At 54.4% G+C, this 14054-nt stretch overlaps 4 protein-coding genes across 4 annotated transcripts; 1 reads left to right on the top strand and 3 right to left on the bottom strand.

The window, feature by feature from the left end:
* Positions 1-5118: 5118 nt before the first annotated feature.
* On the bottom strand, positions 5119-7543 carry IWZ02DRAFT_56404 (putative MFS peptide transporter Ptr2). Its single transcript, XM_066770898.1, has 7 exons — positions 7291-7543; positions 6915-7237; positions 6663-6865; positions 6441-6614; positions 5962-6361; positions 5674-5901; positions 5119-5618 (listed from the first exon to the last, which is right to left on the bottom strand). The coding sequence occupies exons 1-7, from the start codon at positions 7326-7328 to the stop codon at positions 5245-5247; spliced, it is 1740 nt and encodes a 579-aa protein (XP_066619943.1). The 5' UTR covers positions 7329-7543; the 3' UTR covers positions 5119-5244.
* Positions 7544-8573: 1030 nt separating this feature from the next.
* On the bottom strand, positions 8574-9481 carry IWZ02DRAFT_365812 (uncharacterized protein; the record flags this gene model as incomplete). Its single annotated transcript, XM_066764353.1, has 2 exons — positions 8574-9158; positions 9224-9481. Coding segments are annotated over 2 exons (843 nt in total), but the record flags the coding sequence as incomplete, so codon positions are not given.
* A 594-nt stretch (positions 9482-10075) lies between these two features.
* IWZ02DRAFT_56333 (uncharacterized protein) lies at positions 10076-11582 on the top strand. Its single transcript, XM_066770897.1, has 2 exons — positions 10076-10624; positions 10682-11582. The coding sequence occupies exons 1-2, from the start codon at positions 10266-10268 to the stop codon at positions 11538-11540; spliced, it is 1218 nt and encodes a 405-aa protein (XP_066619941.1). The 5' UTR covers positions 10076-10265; the 3' UTR covers positions 11541-11582.
* Positions 11583-12017: 435 nt separating this feature from the next.
* On the bottom strand, positions 12018-14005 carry IWZ02DRAFT_383223 (carboxypeptidase S1; the record flags this gene model as incomplete). Its single annotated transcript, XM_066765267.1, has 5 exons — positions 12018-13036; positions 13087-13177; positions 13254-13460; positions 13565-13742; positions 13797-14005. 5 exons carry the CDS (start codon positions 14003-14005, stop codon positions 12018-12020), a joined length of 1704 nt encoding a protein of 567 aa, XP_066619940.1.
* Between the last annotated feature and the right edge of the window lie 49 nt (positions 14006-14054).

Raw genomic sequence — 14054 nt, 5'->3', positions numbered from 1 at the left:
ATCGCTACGTGCGGAAAAAGTCTGCCAAATGACAGCAGCACCTCGTAAGCCCATCAGCTGTTGACGAGAAAATCGGCGGCGTTTTGGCGGGGACGGCCAGTGCCTCTGAGAAACGGAAAAACGGTCCGACAGGCCGCAGAACTCGTCACGCGGCCGAAGTCACCGACGCTTTGTGTGCTGCAACCGGATACTGCTTGTGGTCACGAACAGTTGGTTCTTGATGGATTCTGGCAACGGTTGACGTTGAAGATGAGGCTCAGCGTCCAAGCGCAGGCTCAGCCTCAATTCCCAGGCAGGCACAGCCTCACTGCCCTGCGCCTTGCTGCGGAGTCCCCTGGGTGAACAGACATTTACACAGCCTTCCCGCTGCTCGGCTAGCTACACAGCCTCCTCCACACCCGCGCAGAAAAGCTTGGTAGAGCTTGTTTCGTCGGCAAGATGACAGATCTGGGGAATTCGACAGGGCCAGCGAATCTCTGGAGCCCAGAAAATTGCCTGTTGTGGTAACTTTGTTGTCCCACATCGTCGTCGCGCAAACGGTGGTGTTGCTGACTACTTCGCCTCCCACACCACCTCGCTTCCCTCGGCCCCCTCCCCCTTTTTTTTTTCAGTCCCCACCCACGCCGTTACTAAGCACGCAGCGACCGCAAACCTTGAAACAGGGAGGCTAATCCTGCTCCCTCATGTGCCCGCCATTTACACGACACTTGCTGCTTTCGCGTCGACCTGGCTGGTGTGTCCTGACCTGACCGGGATCGGCCAGGTTCGGTCGGCGAAACACTACGACAACAGGCACGTCATCCCAAAGGGCATGGGAATACGGGCCGAATTCAGCGAATTCGCTTCTATTTTAGGCAAGGCGGTCTATGTGGCTCGGGCTACCGAGCAAAGGCGACGCATCACGAGTTGCTCATGACGGAGAGGCACGGCACAGAGTGGGATTGCGCGAGGGGCGGCTTTCTCTTGGCAAAAGATGAAGCGGACACCTGTGCCGACGTGATTTGCGCGAAACCATCAGGTAAGATCAGATAGCGGGAACGCGCGTATCCTCCGTAGCGATGTTACTGACATGTTCATGGTAAGGATGGCTGCCAAGAGCATCTGGGCGCCTCTCTGCATGAAGGAACCTGACTGTAGATGCAAACTAGTATCACATTGAGCAGGTCAGTTTGAGGGCTGAAGGACAGGCGCTGACGCTGAACCCAAGGTCTCTCTTCTCTCGCTCTCCCTCCATTAACCGGCGCAAGCCGTTCGCCAACGATGCGTCTGTGAGAAAAGTCAATCGGATCAAACCACTGCCGTGAATTAATCAAGTTCCGAACCACTACCGAGCCAAGAAAGCCTCTGGTCGTTGATACCACACACTGAACCATTCCATGAATCGCCACAAGATGCATTACTTAACACTACACATCAGCGGACCGAGCCAAGACCTCCTCAACCTGTCCCTCCGCAGAAAAAACTGCAGAGGGCATCAACAAAAAACAGTAAAGTATGACGCCACACCCACGCAACAGCGCCGGCCCGTCCCAGGCAGCCACCTTAGGGGACGAGGGGGGAGGCAGGGGCCTCCCAACAACCCGCGAGCTTGCCGCCGCACCGCTCTCTCTCAAATCTCGCCCCTTCGCTATGGCCTTCCTCTGCTCTCCGGATGGCTCCAATTCAAAGACCCGATCATGCCTTTGCTTTTCGTCGGAGTGGCCATGGCGTCAGCCAAGAGCCCGCCCGCGGCTGCAGGCGCCGAGGCCGACTCGCTCGCCGCCCTCTTTCGTCCGCTGGCTGGCCATGGTGTTCAGATGCGGCCGGGCAGAGAAGTGACTGGAGGGACTGATGACCGTAACTGACACCCTTGTTCTCGGGACGAATCCGAGTCCAAGGGTCGGGTTTCCTTTGGGGGGGATCCCCTTGGTCGCAGTGGCAGAACTGCGGTCCGCACGTGGAGCCTGTTCCGCTTGCTTTGTTGGTTCGGCCGTGGTGTAGGGCTGAAATGGAGGGTGGCTTCGCTGAGTACGCACACCGGTGGTGCGGTGTCGTGGCGCTTGCTTGGTATTGCTTGTCCAAAGGCTTGTGGCAGACGTCGGTAGGTTTTGATTGAGATTCTGCTTGCTGCTGGGGACGAGAGATGTGGACGCTTCCACCCAAAAATGGTGTTGAAGACTGTGGTAGCTGCGACGGCTCCCCTGGGCGGAATCACAAAAGTGCACAATAACTCTTGAGTTTCGTCCTCCGTAGCCCAGAAATGTCCCTGGGAGCAGCCGCATGGCTAAGGGGTCGCCCTTTTTTTTTTTTTTTTTGGACGCACAATATGGACCAGTTTGGCTCTGGGTCTACCAAGCACTTGAACCATCGGCTTACAACTAGGCTCGTCACTTTGACGGGGCTGCAGAACCTTCGAGCTCTTGCGAAAAGAACACCAAAACCCTTGATGAACAGCACTAGGTCAGACGTGGTATGGTCTATTTGAAGAGAGTCAAAGAAGTAGGCCTTGATTACAATATCCCCCTGGAGTAAAAACATCTTTCCCACAATTGTCTCTCCTTTCACGCCAGCAAAAAATATCTGGAGACTTCTGGAGCGCCTTGTCCAGATTCCCTATGATCCGCGTCCAAACTGTGTCGGCAAAGGATGGCCAAAAGAAAAAAGAAGTTGGAGAAGTGTGGTCGGCTGGAAGTAAGCAACTCGCAGTGCTTTTTCGAATATGTGGAAGAGGCGCAATACAACGAGACGAAGGAGCAGAGTAGACGTACGGAACTGACCAGATAAAGGACTCAAGTTCACTTTAACACCAATGAGAGACAGTAGTTGCAGAGAAGAACTCTTGAAAGGAACAGTCGTCCGCCATCATGACGTTGCTTGGGGAGCTGCCATCCATGATTGAGGCTAGAACCAGGGAGTGTCATTTCTTTCAACACCCATCAGTGTGAGATGTTGATTTGTCGTGCGCGGTCTGTTTTCGACTGCACCGTCACACGCACCCTGCCCTCCAGCCTTTGTGCTTCCCACCCATGACTGTTTTCATCTCCTGCTACCACCACTCAACTCCATCCAAACTCCTTCCCACATCCGCCTTTCTCAACGCTATTGCGCCAATTACCGACCGCCATTCCCGCTGGGTTCCCTCCCCGCCGAACTGGTGTGCCAAATCGATGACCACCTGCCCGCGGCTTCGTCGCTCTCGCTCGCCGCCTCTTGCAAGGACCTCCGGCATCTTCTTCGTCCCACCACGAGCCAGGCTGATCACGCTTCTCGTCAGGTCTTCGCGCGGGACCTGGAGCGCGATGCCATTGCGCGGACGGCCAAGCGCGAGAGGTTCAGCACTCATGACTTTTTGAGGGCTTGCGCGGCTTGTGCGGAGTCGCATAATGTTGCTTGTTTTTCCGGGACGCAGCTCTTGTGCTCGCCGAAGACGAGAAAGTGCCGGGGCCACGAAGCTGTTCGTCGTTTGTGTGAGCACATTGCCTTGTCGTGGGGCTTTTTGAGAAATAAAAAGGACTACAGAGGCGGGCGATGTGTCGAACGCGACTGTGGCATGGTCTGGTCCAATCCCCGACGAGGAAGAGTTTCCCTCCGCTGCGCAGGCAACATCATCTACGTTAACCCGCGGATTTCAAGTCTCAGGAGAGGAGCAATGGTATGTGTACAGGACATCCCGCGCTCTCCTGGCATACTGGAGCCGTGTCGTCGCATCCTCCATTCTCCCACTCCATTGCCTTTGTTCTGGTGAAGCGATCTCGAGCATCAATTCCGTCCCCCGCTCTCGCTCCACACACGAAACGTTCAAATTCTCCTTCCTTTTCGCTCGCTCGAGCTGCTCTTCAAAATCTGTGGATCAATGACAGCCTTCTCGCAGATTCTTATGGTTGCATCCTCAGGTATCCGTGTTCAAAGGAGTCCACATTGAACCAACCAGGCCGGGTCAGTCGCATCCTCCATGAGTCCGACGTCTCGCTCAACGACAAGTTCAATCTCATGCGCTACCCTGTTCAGGTAAAACTCTGTCTTGCACCCGGGATAGGTACAGCGCTCGACACACCCGAAAAGAGTGATGTAATCCGTGGAAGGAATTTTGTTCTCAAATTTGAAATTGTTGATGTTGACAAAGTGGTCCGACTGTGTGACAGTATGGGGGCACACTTTTCGACACAACTGTCCCAGCCGATTGCTGACGTCTTTGCCGGTGATTGTCTCACCTTCTTCGAGCATCAAGAGAGTCCATCTCACTCTGATGGTAACAGCGCCATGAGTCCTTGAGATATACCCCTCGTGTCTCCTACGATTCCAATATGAGAACATACCATCCCCACATATCGTGCATGTGAGGTATCGGCCGTACTCTCTAGTGTTCCTTGGAAAATTCCAGGCCATGCCTTGGTGCCTACAGAGACGAAAGACTTCTCCTTGGACTGCCCCGCATTCCCGTGTCTCGGGCGGCAGGACTAATTGCGTTGCAGAAAATGCGCAGGCGTCGTGGAGTTTTGCGCAAACTGAACATGCTCTTAGGGGTCCGCCTTCATTTCGTCGTTCAAATTCAATGGCGCGGGCGAAACTGTCGCGCTTGAGGTAGTCAAGGAAGGGTCTACAGTAAGGAATATCTGAAATTTTGAGGATCGGATGTAGACCGAATTTAGTTCTGTCGAGTCCTTTTCGTGCGGCTTGCTCGATTCTAGGGAGAAGAAGTCGTCTGAGGTCTTTGCATGTTGCCGCAAGTGAAAGCGACGACTCGATCGGAAGGTGATCGTTGATCGAAATCAGTATCTCGGCGGGGAAGTCACCCAGTGCGAGAGTGCCGTGTTGGCCATGGACGCCAGGAGCTTTGTGCAGCGGAACGGTGTCTGCTGGCTGGGAATCATTGAGGCGTCGGCGCTTCGCTGAAGACATAGCGTCTGGCCGAGACAGCTCTCGGGACGGGGTGGAGTTGTTGAGCAAAGTTGTGGTTGTTGTGGTGGTTGAAAAAGGTTGGTGGAGTGTGTGGAGTGGTGGAAGAAGTTGGAAGAGGTTGAGAGGTGAGGGTTGAGAGACAGGGTTGGCTGACGAGGCACGCGCGCGTCGACAGAGCACCTCAGGCACGACGAAGTTTCTGCCGAAACTGGAAACAGCCTCACACTCAGCTATCAAAAGAAGAGATCGGGATGCCATCTCATTGATTTTCCCAATGCCAGTTTTTGTCTACTACATACCCCCCTAATCTCACACTCTTCTCTCACCAATCGCACGACCCCATCTGCCATGTCCCGTCCCGTAGACTCACGACAATGCATTCAGCTCGTCCTCAGTATCATTCAGATGATGAAAGCAAAGCCAAAACAAGCATCCCGCAATGAAGCTCGCACAGCTCAAGCTGACAAACATCCACAGAATCTTGGGGTCGACCGACACCGACACTAGCGCCATTCCAATAGCCGAGCCACACGCATTGGTCAGCAGATATATGCTCTGCACAAAGGACTTCATCGAAGGCGGCGCCTTGGTGTAGGCGTACTCGAGCCCCGTCACGGAGGCGAAGATCTCGCTGATGCCGATGAGCATGTACGCAGGCGTCTGGATGGCGATGTGGACGTTGTTGCCTTGGGCGGTGCCGGAGGAGTCTTCTGACGCGGGACAGAGGGGATCTTTGTAGCCTTTTGACAGCGTCAATTTTGGGCTGGATGAGATGGTTTGAAAGGGAGGTCTTACATGGTCCGGCGGAGTAGACGAGGTGCTGCACAATTGCTGCGTACGCCATGGCGAGAGAGCCGACCCAGAATCCGAGCGTGATGCGATTGATGGGTGGGAAGCGAATGTGCATTTTGCGCATGAGGGGGTACACAATGCGGTCCATGATAGGGACAAACACTATGATTGCAATCGGGTCGAAGTTCTGCATGAGGTCGTTTGGAATGCCGTGGCCTCTCATGTCACCGGCTGAAAGAGTTGTCAACAAACAAGGAAAAATATCTCTGCAGGAATGAGGGCAGAGCATACCTTGAGAGACAAAGTTGTTTGAAAACTGGCTGTACACCACCCAGTATATGGGATAGAAGCAAAAGACCTTGCAGGCAATCAAAGCTCTTTTGAGCTCGTCCACAAATTGGTCGTCCCACTTCATGACCTGTGAGTTTCCATGGCGCGCTTGGTACGAAGGCTTCGGAGCATCCAGACTTCGGTGCTTGATCATGATCCAGATGGCCCTGAAGGCATTGGTAATGACTGATCCTTCCGGAGGTCTTACGACGTAGTGCTTCTTCCCCAGGAGGAGGACGGCGAGACCGCAGAGGAATATGAGCAAGCAAAGGAGATATGCGGACCAGAAGCCGACATCGCGCTCCATGTAGGGTGTCGCGAGCAGTGATAAGCTGCCACAATTGATGCACAAGTAAAAGATCTTGCGGCAAAATTAGCAGGAGCCATGTGGAAAAGACACTGCTCATCGAGAAGTGGCAGAGTCATCCTGCAGTGCTTACCATGTAGATACGTTGTATAGTGACGCTCGGGTCGATGATGATACGCTCGCCGGTCGGAAGCGTCTTCACTTCCATCCTTCGTCTCTTGTACTGGTCGGCGATCAGTGGTGCAATGTTGGACTTGATTCCTCCGGTGCCAAGCCCGATAATGATGGCGGCTGCGATGAAGCCTCCCTGGCGATTGTCAGTGATTATTTTCCAACTCCAAGTGAAGAATCTCACCAAGCCTGCCCCATTTTCCAAAGACACGGGCAAAGAAGTGAGCAGCAGAATCAAAAGTCCAACGATGTAGACGACGCAAAACGCCAGGATTGTCACATATTTTCCAAGGTACTGGTCTGCGATGATGGCTCCGATGATTGGCGAGACATATGCCCACAGCTGGAAAAATAGATTCAGACCGGTTGCTGCTTGGTGGCCCATTCCTGTGTAACATGAGCACAACTCTCTGGCGAACGTACACATGATTCTCACCAAGAGCTCCAGGGCCTTGACTGCCATCATACGGCCGTTGAATGTAATTTTGGAACAAGCCACCCATTCCGTAGTAGGTAAATCTTTCGCAGAGTTCGACAAACGCGATTAGGAAGGCGGAGATGGGCAGCTTTTCTCCCACTTTCCGCAAATGGAGCTTGTCATCTTCTGTGGGTTCTTCACCATCTAGAGTGATGGACGGTGCCTTTTCGTCGGCTTCCACATTGGTAGTCTTTCCTTGGTCCAGGGAATGGCTCGGGGGAGAGTAGTCGTCGTTAGCGGGACCCTGCTGCTTTATCTCTCCCTTGACGGACTCCTCCAACCTAAAAGGTCGTCAGCCTTGAACATATGGTCAATCAGTCTTCAGAGAGCGCACATTACTGCCTCAGCAGCGCCATGGTCACCGGAGGCCATGTTTTGGGGGTCAATTGGGTGGCAGAAGACAGGACGAGGTCGAGGCCGCACGAGGCTGGGAGGGAAAGGAAATGTTCTGCATTAAATCTGCATCCCTTTTCGCCTCTTGAGGAAAGCACCAATCGCTGGTCGGCGGTATCATCATGGCTTAGTACAGAAGGATAATAGCGCGTTGCACCTAGACATTACACCCAGGCACAAAAGATAGCCATCTTACCGCATTATCAGTACGGGACTGCAAGCCGCTGTCGTATCAGCCAAGGCAAGACGGGGAGGCCGTTGGCTGGCCGGGAGCCAAGTAAGCTTAAATGTAAGGGCATGCATGTCCGCGCTCAAGGAAGGAAGATTTGCAACTTCGAATACAGCTAGTGCCCTACAACGGGTGAAAAAGGCTCCCAGCGACCGCTGATGGGCCGACGAGGTGCATGCGATGAACCTGGTCGCAGGCGGCGCTGATCCAATGATGCGGGGTATAAGAGATGCTCCTGGCGTCCTTTGGCCTGACTCTTGCGCCATCAGGGTTCACGTGTTGTTTCGCCCAGCCTGGTGCTACCCAAGAAAAGCCTTCCGTCAGCGAGTCGAGCTTCTCCATGAGGAAGGTCGCAGTCGTATACTGGCGGCCAAGACTGCCCAGCGTGCAAAGGAAGAAACTCGCGCCAGAAAAGCCGTCGTTTCTAGAAGCTGTGGCGAGATAAGATGGCTTCCAGAGCGGTATCAGGCGACTGGATGCCGTGAGCCAGGTTCTTGCCAAGGGATTCGGAGTAACGATGCTTTGAGCAGAGATAGCGGAAGAAATGAGTAAAGGTGCGAAGATGCAAAGGTGTGGCCGGGGGTGTCGGTCGGGAGGTGGTCGGTCGGTCAGTAAGGAAGGCCTGCCGAAGAAATCCCGCAAGACAGGCCAACACACCGAAAATCCCTTGTTGAACCCCGACAGCTTGATGGCGGGAGACCCTGACAACTCGCCAAAATTTTTACCACCGAGGATAATCACACTCCACTGACTGAATCACCGAGAACGAAAATTTGCCGACAGAGGGGTCGCTTGGTCCTTGGTAGGATTGGCGCGGTTAAATACCCAATTACTGTTTGGTAAAAGAGTGATTCATGACAGGGAATTGGTGGATCATCCCGCTGTTTCCATGATTGACGGAGTCAACACATACAAAGAAAATCCAAAGAGACCACCGCTCACTCTGGGAATCTGCACTAATGCTCGTCTACCGACGCTATTCGAGAAACCGAGTTCCCCCTCAACTTCTCGCACTTGACAAAATTATGTTCAATAAATGCAGTATCGAGCCGCAGGCCCCAAACACCATCCCACTCCTTGCCACCTGGAAAGAAAGGGTCGCTGACCTTGACATGACCCTTCACACCCACGGGCTGGTACGGCGGTGCCGTGATCGACGTACTAAAGAACCGAATCATGTTATCGCAGCCGCGCGATGGATTGGCGTACGTCGGCTGATTAGTAGCATTGACATAAAACTGCATCGAGTACGGGCCGAGAACGGGACCGCCTTGGTCGCCCTCACCGTGGTCGTCGTGTTCGACGGCGTGGAAGAGCGTCGTGATGGAGGGCGGCTGGCCGTTGAATTCGTCAAAGCCGACATAGGCGTCGAGGAAGGTCGTGTTGGCAGGGCCGTCGGGGTAAAAGTCGTACGGGTCGCAGCTTGGTGTGAAGGTCGAGGGCAGCACGTATGTTCCGTATGCGGCGGAGCCGAGAATGGATACGGCGTTGGTTGATACCATGGCTTGGACGGGGACGTAGCGGAAGGAGGTGTAGCCGTCATTTAGAAGGTCGACGAAGGGGTATTCGATACTGATTCGCTGGTTGATGTCAGCTTTCTCGTCTTTCGTGGGGCATTCGAGCTTCTCCTGAAGATTGCACTTACCGAAAAGTCGGGAATCTCAATTCCAAAGGATTGCACGTCGTGGTCCTGCACAACTTGGATGATGGCAGGATACATGTCTTTCGGGAAATTGGGCAGAAACTTCTCATAAGCCTCCACCAAGATTCTGTATTCGTGTCCAATGATCTCCTGGGCCTTTGAGAAAGGAATTGGGACCACTGCGAGTGTTCCATTTAATGTACCAGTTACTTCTTTCGGATACGTCTTTGCGATTGGATTCGGCTGAGACTGCGGTTTGCAAGCCGGGGGTGAAGAAGAGAAGCCATATGCGAAAGGGCCAATGGAAAGCAGAGAGACAATATTGGAGATGGAATACATTTTGATACGTCAAGTGTCGAAAAACAAGTATGTCGAATTGTGTGTGTTGATTCCGCGCGAACCAAGGGGGAAGTTTGCTAGTGGGAAGCTTAGAACAGGGCGTAGTTCCAGCACAGAGATCGTGAAGTTACAAAGAGCGCATCCGAAAGAACATCAACTGTTTGATACAATGAATTTGACCTTTTCTACGTCGAGTTTTGAGTTTCTCCAATACTGGGATTGCGTTTACATTGGACAAGTACTACCCCGCAAAAAGATTCAGCACCAACGGAGCAACTCTCGTAGGGCGGAGAAGGGAAGCGGAACAAATTGGGAGCTCCTTTAAAGAACAAGAGATGATGGACAAACAAATGAGTCGGTACTGTGCTCTACCTCCCAAGGAAGCTTCGCTCCGCTCAACACCACCCCAACTCGTCCGAAACCACATGCCGACCGTAACAACGCGCCTCGGCAGCCCTACCAGCAGGCACTGGCCAGCACACACGCGCGTTGTCCCCGCCAAACACCTTCACGAGGAAGCCCTCAACGCCCGTCAGCGCTGACGGAGGCACATCCGACCCCCGCATGCATTCATCCGAACTCGAACGGCTACCGCAGCCGATGCCTCGCTTGAATACGTCGCCATGAACTTGTCCAGTCGCTTTTCCAATAAGTCGTCCTCCATCTCCACCAGCCATTGATCCACCAGGACGAGTTTCGTGCAAACATGCCAAACCTGACGCTCTCCACGACCGTCCTGCTGCCGGGCCTGCTCGCCGCCGCTGTCTACGGCATCCTCGTCTGCTCCTTCAACAATGGCCTGATGCCCAACATCACAGCGCACGCTATGAGAGGTGACCTCAACATACCGGGCTCAGACGTGCCGTTGAAGAAGCACTACACGGGCATTGGGCCCATCGACCAGCAGCTGGTCTTCCTCCAAATCTTCTTCTGGCCCGTCACGAGCGGCAGCAGCCCGAGGCTCATTCTGCAAGGCATACATTTTGTAGGACAGGCGGGGGCGTACTGGGCTGTCATGGTGTTGGAGGCCATGAGGACGGGGAATCAGGGACGGATCATCACATTGTATGGCATATGAAAGCATTGTCCAAATGGAACGAGTTGCCACTAACATGATACCAGCACAACTATCTTCGGCCTCCTCTACCAAAATCTCTCCCTCGCAATCACAATCCCCATCTGGGGCATGCTCTACCTCCTCACCAAACGGCAGCGTCCCACGTCGGCCCTCCCCGTTGCACTCTCCCTGCCCACCCCGTCCATCGCCGCCCTGCCACCAGCCATCTTCCTCGGTCTGAGCATCCCCTCAATCGCCATGGCGCTCCCCGCCCCCACCGTCGTCTCTCACGACTTCCACCAAACTGCCGTCGCCCTCTGGCAACCATTCCCCCTCTGGATATCGCTCTCGTGGTACGCGCTGCGCCCACTCTTCGCGACGCGCGCAACGACAGAGCGCCTCAGCGCGCCGGGCAAGACGTACGCCGCGCTGACACGGCTCCATGTCTTCGCTCTCTCGCTGGCCATGACGTCGCACGTGGCCGCGCTCACCCTGTCCCTCGGCACGCTTCTCGCGCCATCGGCATTCGCGCCGCACATCGTCCTCGCGTTCGAGCCTTTGGCCGTCTTCGTGCCGCGCCCGACGGCGCCCGGCGTCACGCTGCCCATGAACGAGGGCGTGCTGCGCTTCTTGCAGTGGGATGAGACCGTCAGCTGTGCGGCCGCGCTCGTCTGGGCCGGCGCTGTATATCGAGGTGATACGCGCGAGAAGGGGAGTTTCTTTGCGGGACTGCTGGGGAGGAGCTTGCTGTGGACGGTTGTGGGTGGGCCGGCGGCGGCGGTTGTCGCGTTGGTGTGGGCGAGGGATGAGATCGTCTTGTGTGGGGCTGTGGACGAGGCGAAGGAGAAGGAGAAGGGTAATGTGAAGGTGCAGGCGGGCGGGGGTGGTGGAACGCAGGGCAAACCCCCGAAGAAGGGGAGGTGAAGAGAAGAAAAAGGAGCGTTCTTTTGTTGTTGGTGGTTGACGACGGGATGTTGGATTTGAATCGAGAGGAAGAAGACGTCATATCATGTTGGGTTATGCGATTCGCATACATACATGGAAACTGTTGATATTGCGGCAGTCCGTTGAAAAAGTTTTGGACAAGATATCACGAATTGTTCGGGAAGATTTACGAAATGCTCTAATGCTGCGGAGATTCCAATCCTGTTGGTCACCACTATTTCAACCATCTTCTCTTTCTGCCAATGCCACGGACACAACGCTTTCAAGCATAGGTAAAAATTGATTCCTTCTCCAAAAAGCGCTCCAGGCACGTCAAACCCTGAAAATCCACGTCAGATCTTCATATTTCCACGCAGACATAATGTTCAGGACCACGTGTAGAAATAGAAACTTTTCCAACTTTTCCAACACCAATCAGCCCTTCAGATCCTACATCAATCACCAGGTCTTCCTTCCCTACAAGCTCGGCTTAAACAACCTCCTCGCATCGCGCTTGAACACCTTCTGCCTCCCCCTCCGCGTGGTCGGGTTCGGCGCGTTCGTCGTAGTATTGTACGTGGCATTCGACGGCAACACCTGCATCTGGACAGTAGCATTACCCTCGCGATAATCGCTCGTCGGGCTGCCCTTAGTCAGATAATCAGGCGTGACATGCGTCGCGCCAGTCGCAATGTCCTTCCCAGCAAGGGCGCGCTCGAGCAGCGCCAGCGACGCAAGCGGTTGGTAAAAGGGCACCTCGTGGCCCGACTCGTAGATGCGGACGAACGAGTAGAGGCCGGCCTGGCGCACCTGGCCGTGCGTCACGTTGTCCGATGTGACGAGGTCGACGAAGCCGGCCGCGTCGTAGCCCGAGGCGGCAATTTCGTCGGCGCAGACTTGTCCGCCTAGCCAGTTGCAGTTGTAGTCGGCGTCGCCAAAATACATTACGACTTGCACGCTGGCGTCGAGCAGGTTGCGCACGTCTTGGATCGAGTTCATGCGCCGTCCGTCGTCGCCTGTCGTGCCGAACGCGTTGCCGACGGCGTCGCTGGCCTCGCTGAAGTTTTGGTACGCGCCGATTGCTTCTTGGACTTTGGGCGTGTTCAAGTAGTCGACGTAGAAGGAGTAAGGGAAGGGATCCGGCGTCAGCTCGCGAAAGTCGTATTCGTCACGTCCGCTATACGTATCGTACAGATTCTCGACCTCCGTGGCGCAGAAGTTGTCCGCGAGGCTGCAGATCTCATTCAGACCCTGGCTGTAGCACTCGGTAATTCTATCGACGCATTTGCCCGGGCCGTAGAGGTTGTTGTACCACATTTCGGCGATACTGTCGTTGAAGGACTTGTAGTCGTATGTGTTACCGGGAGAGATGGAAAAGTTGTAGTAGGCCTGGTACTGGATCAACGGGTCAAACCACCCATTGCCAATTAAAACACTCTCGAGCTCGATTTGAAGGGCGCCGGTAATATTCTTGGCGTTTTGCTCAAGAATGTAGTCTGTAAGAGTGTGAGTACTCTGGGATTTCGGGAGAAACTCGACGACTCACTGTTAAAGACAGGCCCGTAGTGACCGCCATAGCTCTCCGTGGTAAAGTGGAACCCATTTCTTGAGTATTGCGGGAAAGCTCCCATGAAGCCCTATTCAACCATTTACCCTGGCCGCCTTTGAAGCAAGTTGAATCCGCTTCAAGATCCAAGAGATCTTTATGCATACTTGCAAGGTCTTCCAAAAATTCGGCGCCGCAGCATCCGTAGCATTTGCAGTCAACGTAGGATCCGGGTTGGAATACGTGCCACAGTCGGAAGCATATCCTGGGCATGTATTATTCGGCAGCAGAATCAAATCACCCTGACTGGAGTAATAACCCGGCAAAGGGACGGAATACGAAAAGCCGACTTGGGTTGGTTGGTCAATGTACAGCTGAAACGCCATCCGAGTTAGTATTTAAGGTTAATGTTAAGCTCAACTGCTAAGCGGGACGGCTCGACGCGCGGCTCAACCGCGACTCGTGGGTCGTCACTCACCATGTTTGTTGCGTTGTTCCACGAGTACGGGTTGCTGTACAGATTGCCATCTTGGTCGATGCAACAAGGTCCGTTCTCTTGGAACAGACCAATCATGGACGACGAGCCAGGACCGCCGTTGATCCAGACTGTTAGCGGAGCAGTCGTCGGGTCTTGGTTGCGCGCCTCGAAGAACCACCTGGTGTCTGGTTAGCTTGTTCGCGTCGCACATTGCATGCCATTGGAGACTCACCAGAAGATGTGCTGCTCCTCTGCCACGTCCGCGTAGCCCGAGAAGCTCTTGACGTTGGGGTCGAGCTCGCAGATGCCGGTTGGCACCTCCTTGTAGCGCACATTGATGCTGGCCGCTCCTTGCTTGAGGGTGAGGTTCTTGGGAGGCGAGACAAATTGCGCAAAGGCAGGCGACAGCAAAGCCGAAGCGGTCAGAGCGGCCTTGATCATGGCGAGAGACGGCATGTTGGCGATCGGGGACGAGGGGAGTGCGACGCGC

This window comes from Phyllosticta citriasiana (assembly GCF_038021145.1).
Source record: "Phyllosticta citriasiana strain CBS 120426 chromosome Unknown IWZ02scaffold_12, whole genome shotgun sequence".
NCBI classification, from domain to species: domain Eukaryota; kingdom Fungi; phylum Ascomycota; class Dothideomycetes; order Botryosphaeriales; family Phyllostictaceae; genus Phyllosticta; species Phyllosticta citriasiana.
Note: the sequence above shows the minus strand (reverse complement) of the source record. Positions and strands in the feature narration are given on the sequence as shown.

Coding starts and splice junctions, on each gene's coding strand:
- IWZ02DRAFT_56404 (XM_066770898.1), bottom strand. CDS start 7,328: ATGGCCTCCGGTGACCATGGCGCTGCTGAGGCAGTAAT. Junction 6,615..6,662: donor TGGAAAATGGGGCAGGCTTG/GTGAGATTCTTC, acceptor GACAATCGCCAG/GGAGGCTTCATCGCAGCCGC. Junction 5,902..5,961: donor AAACAACTTTGTCTCTCAAG/GTATGCTCTGCC, acceptor CAACTCTTTCAG/CCGGTGACATGAGAGGCCAC.
- IWZ02DRAFT_56333 (XM_066770897.1), top strand. CDS start 10,266: ATGCCAAACCTGACGCTCTCCACGACCGTCCTGCTGCCGGGCCTGCTC. Junction 10,625..10,681: donor CAGGGACGGATCATCACATT/GTATGGCATATG, acceptor ACATGATACCAG/CACAACTATCTTCGGCCTCC.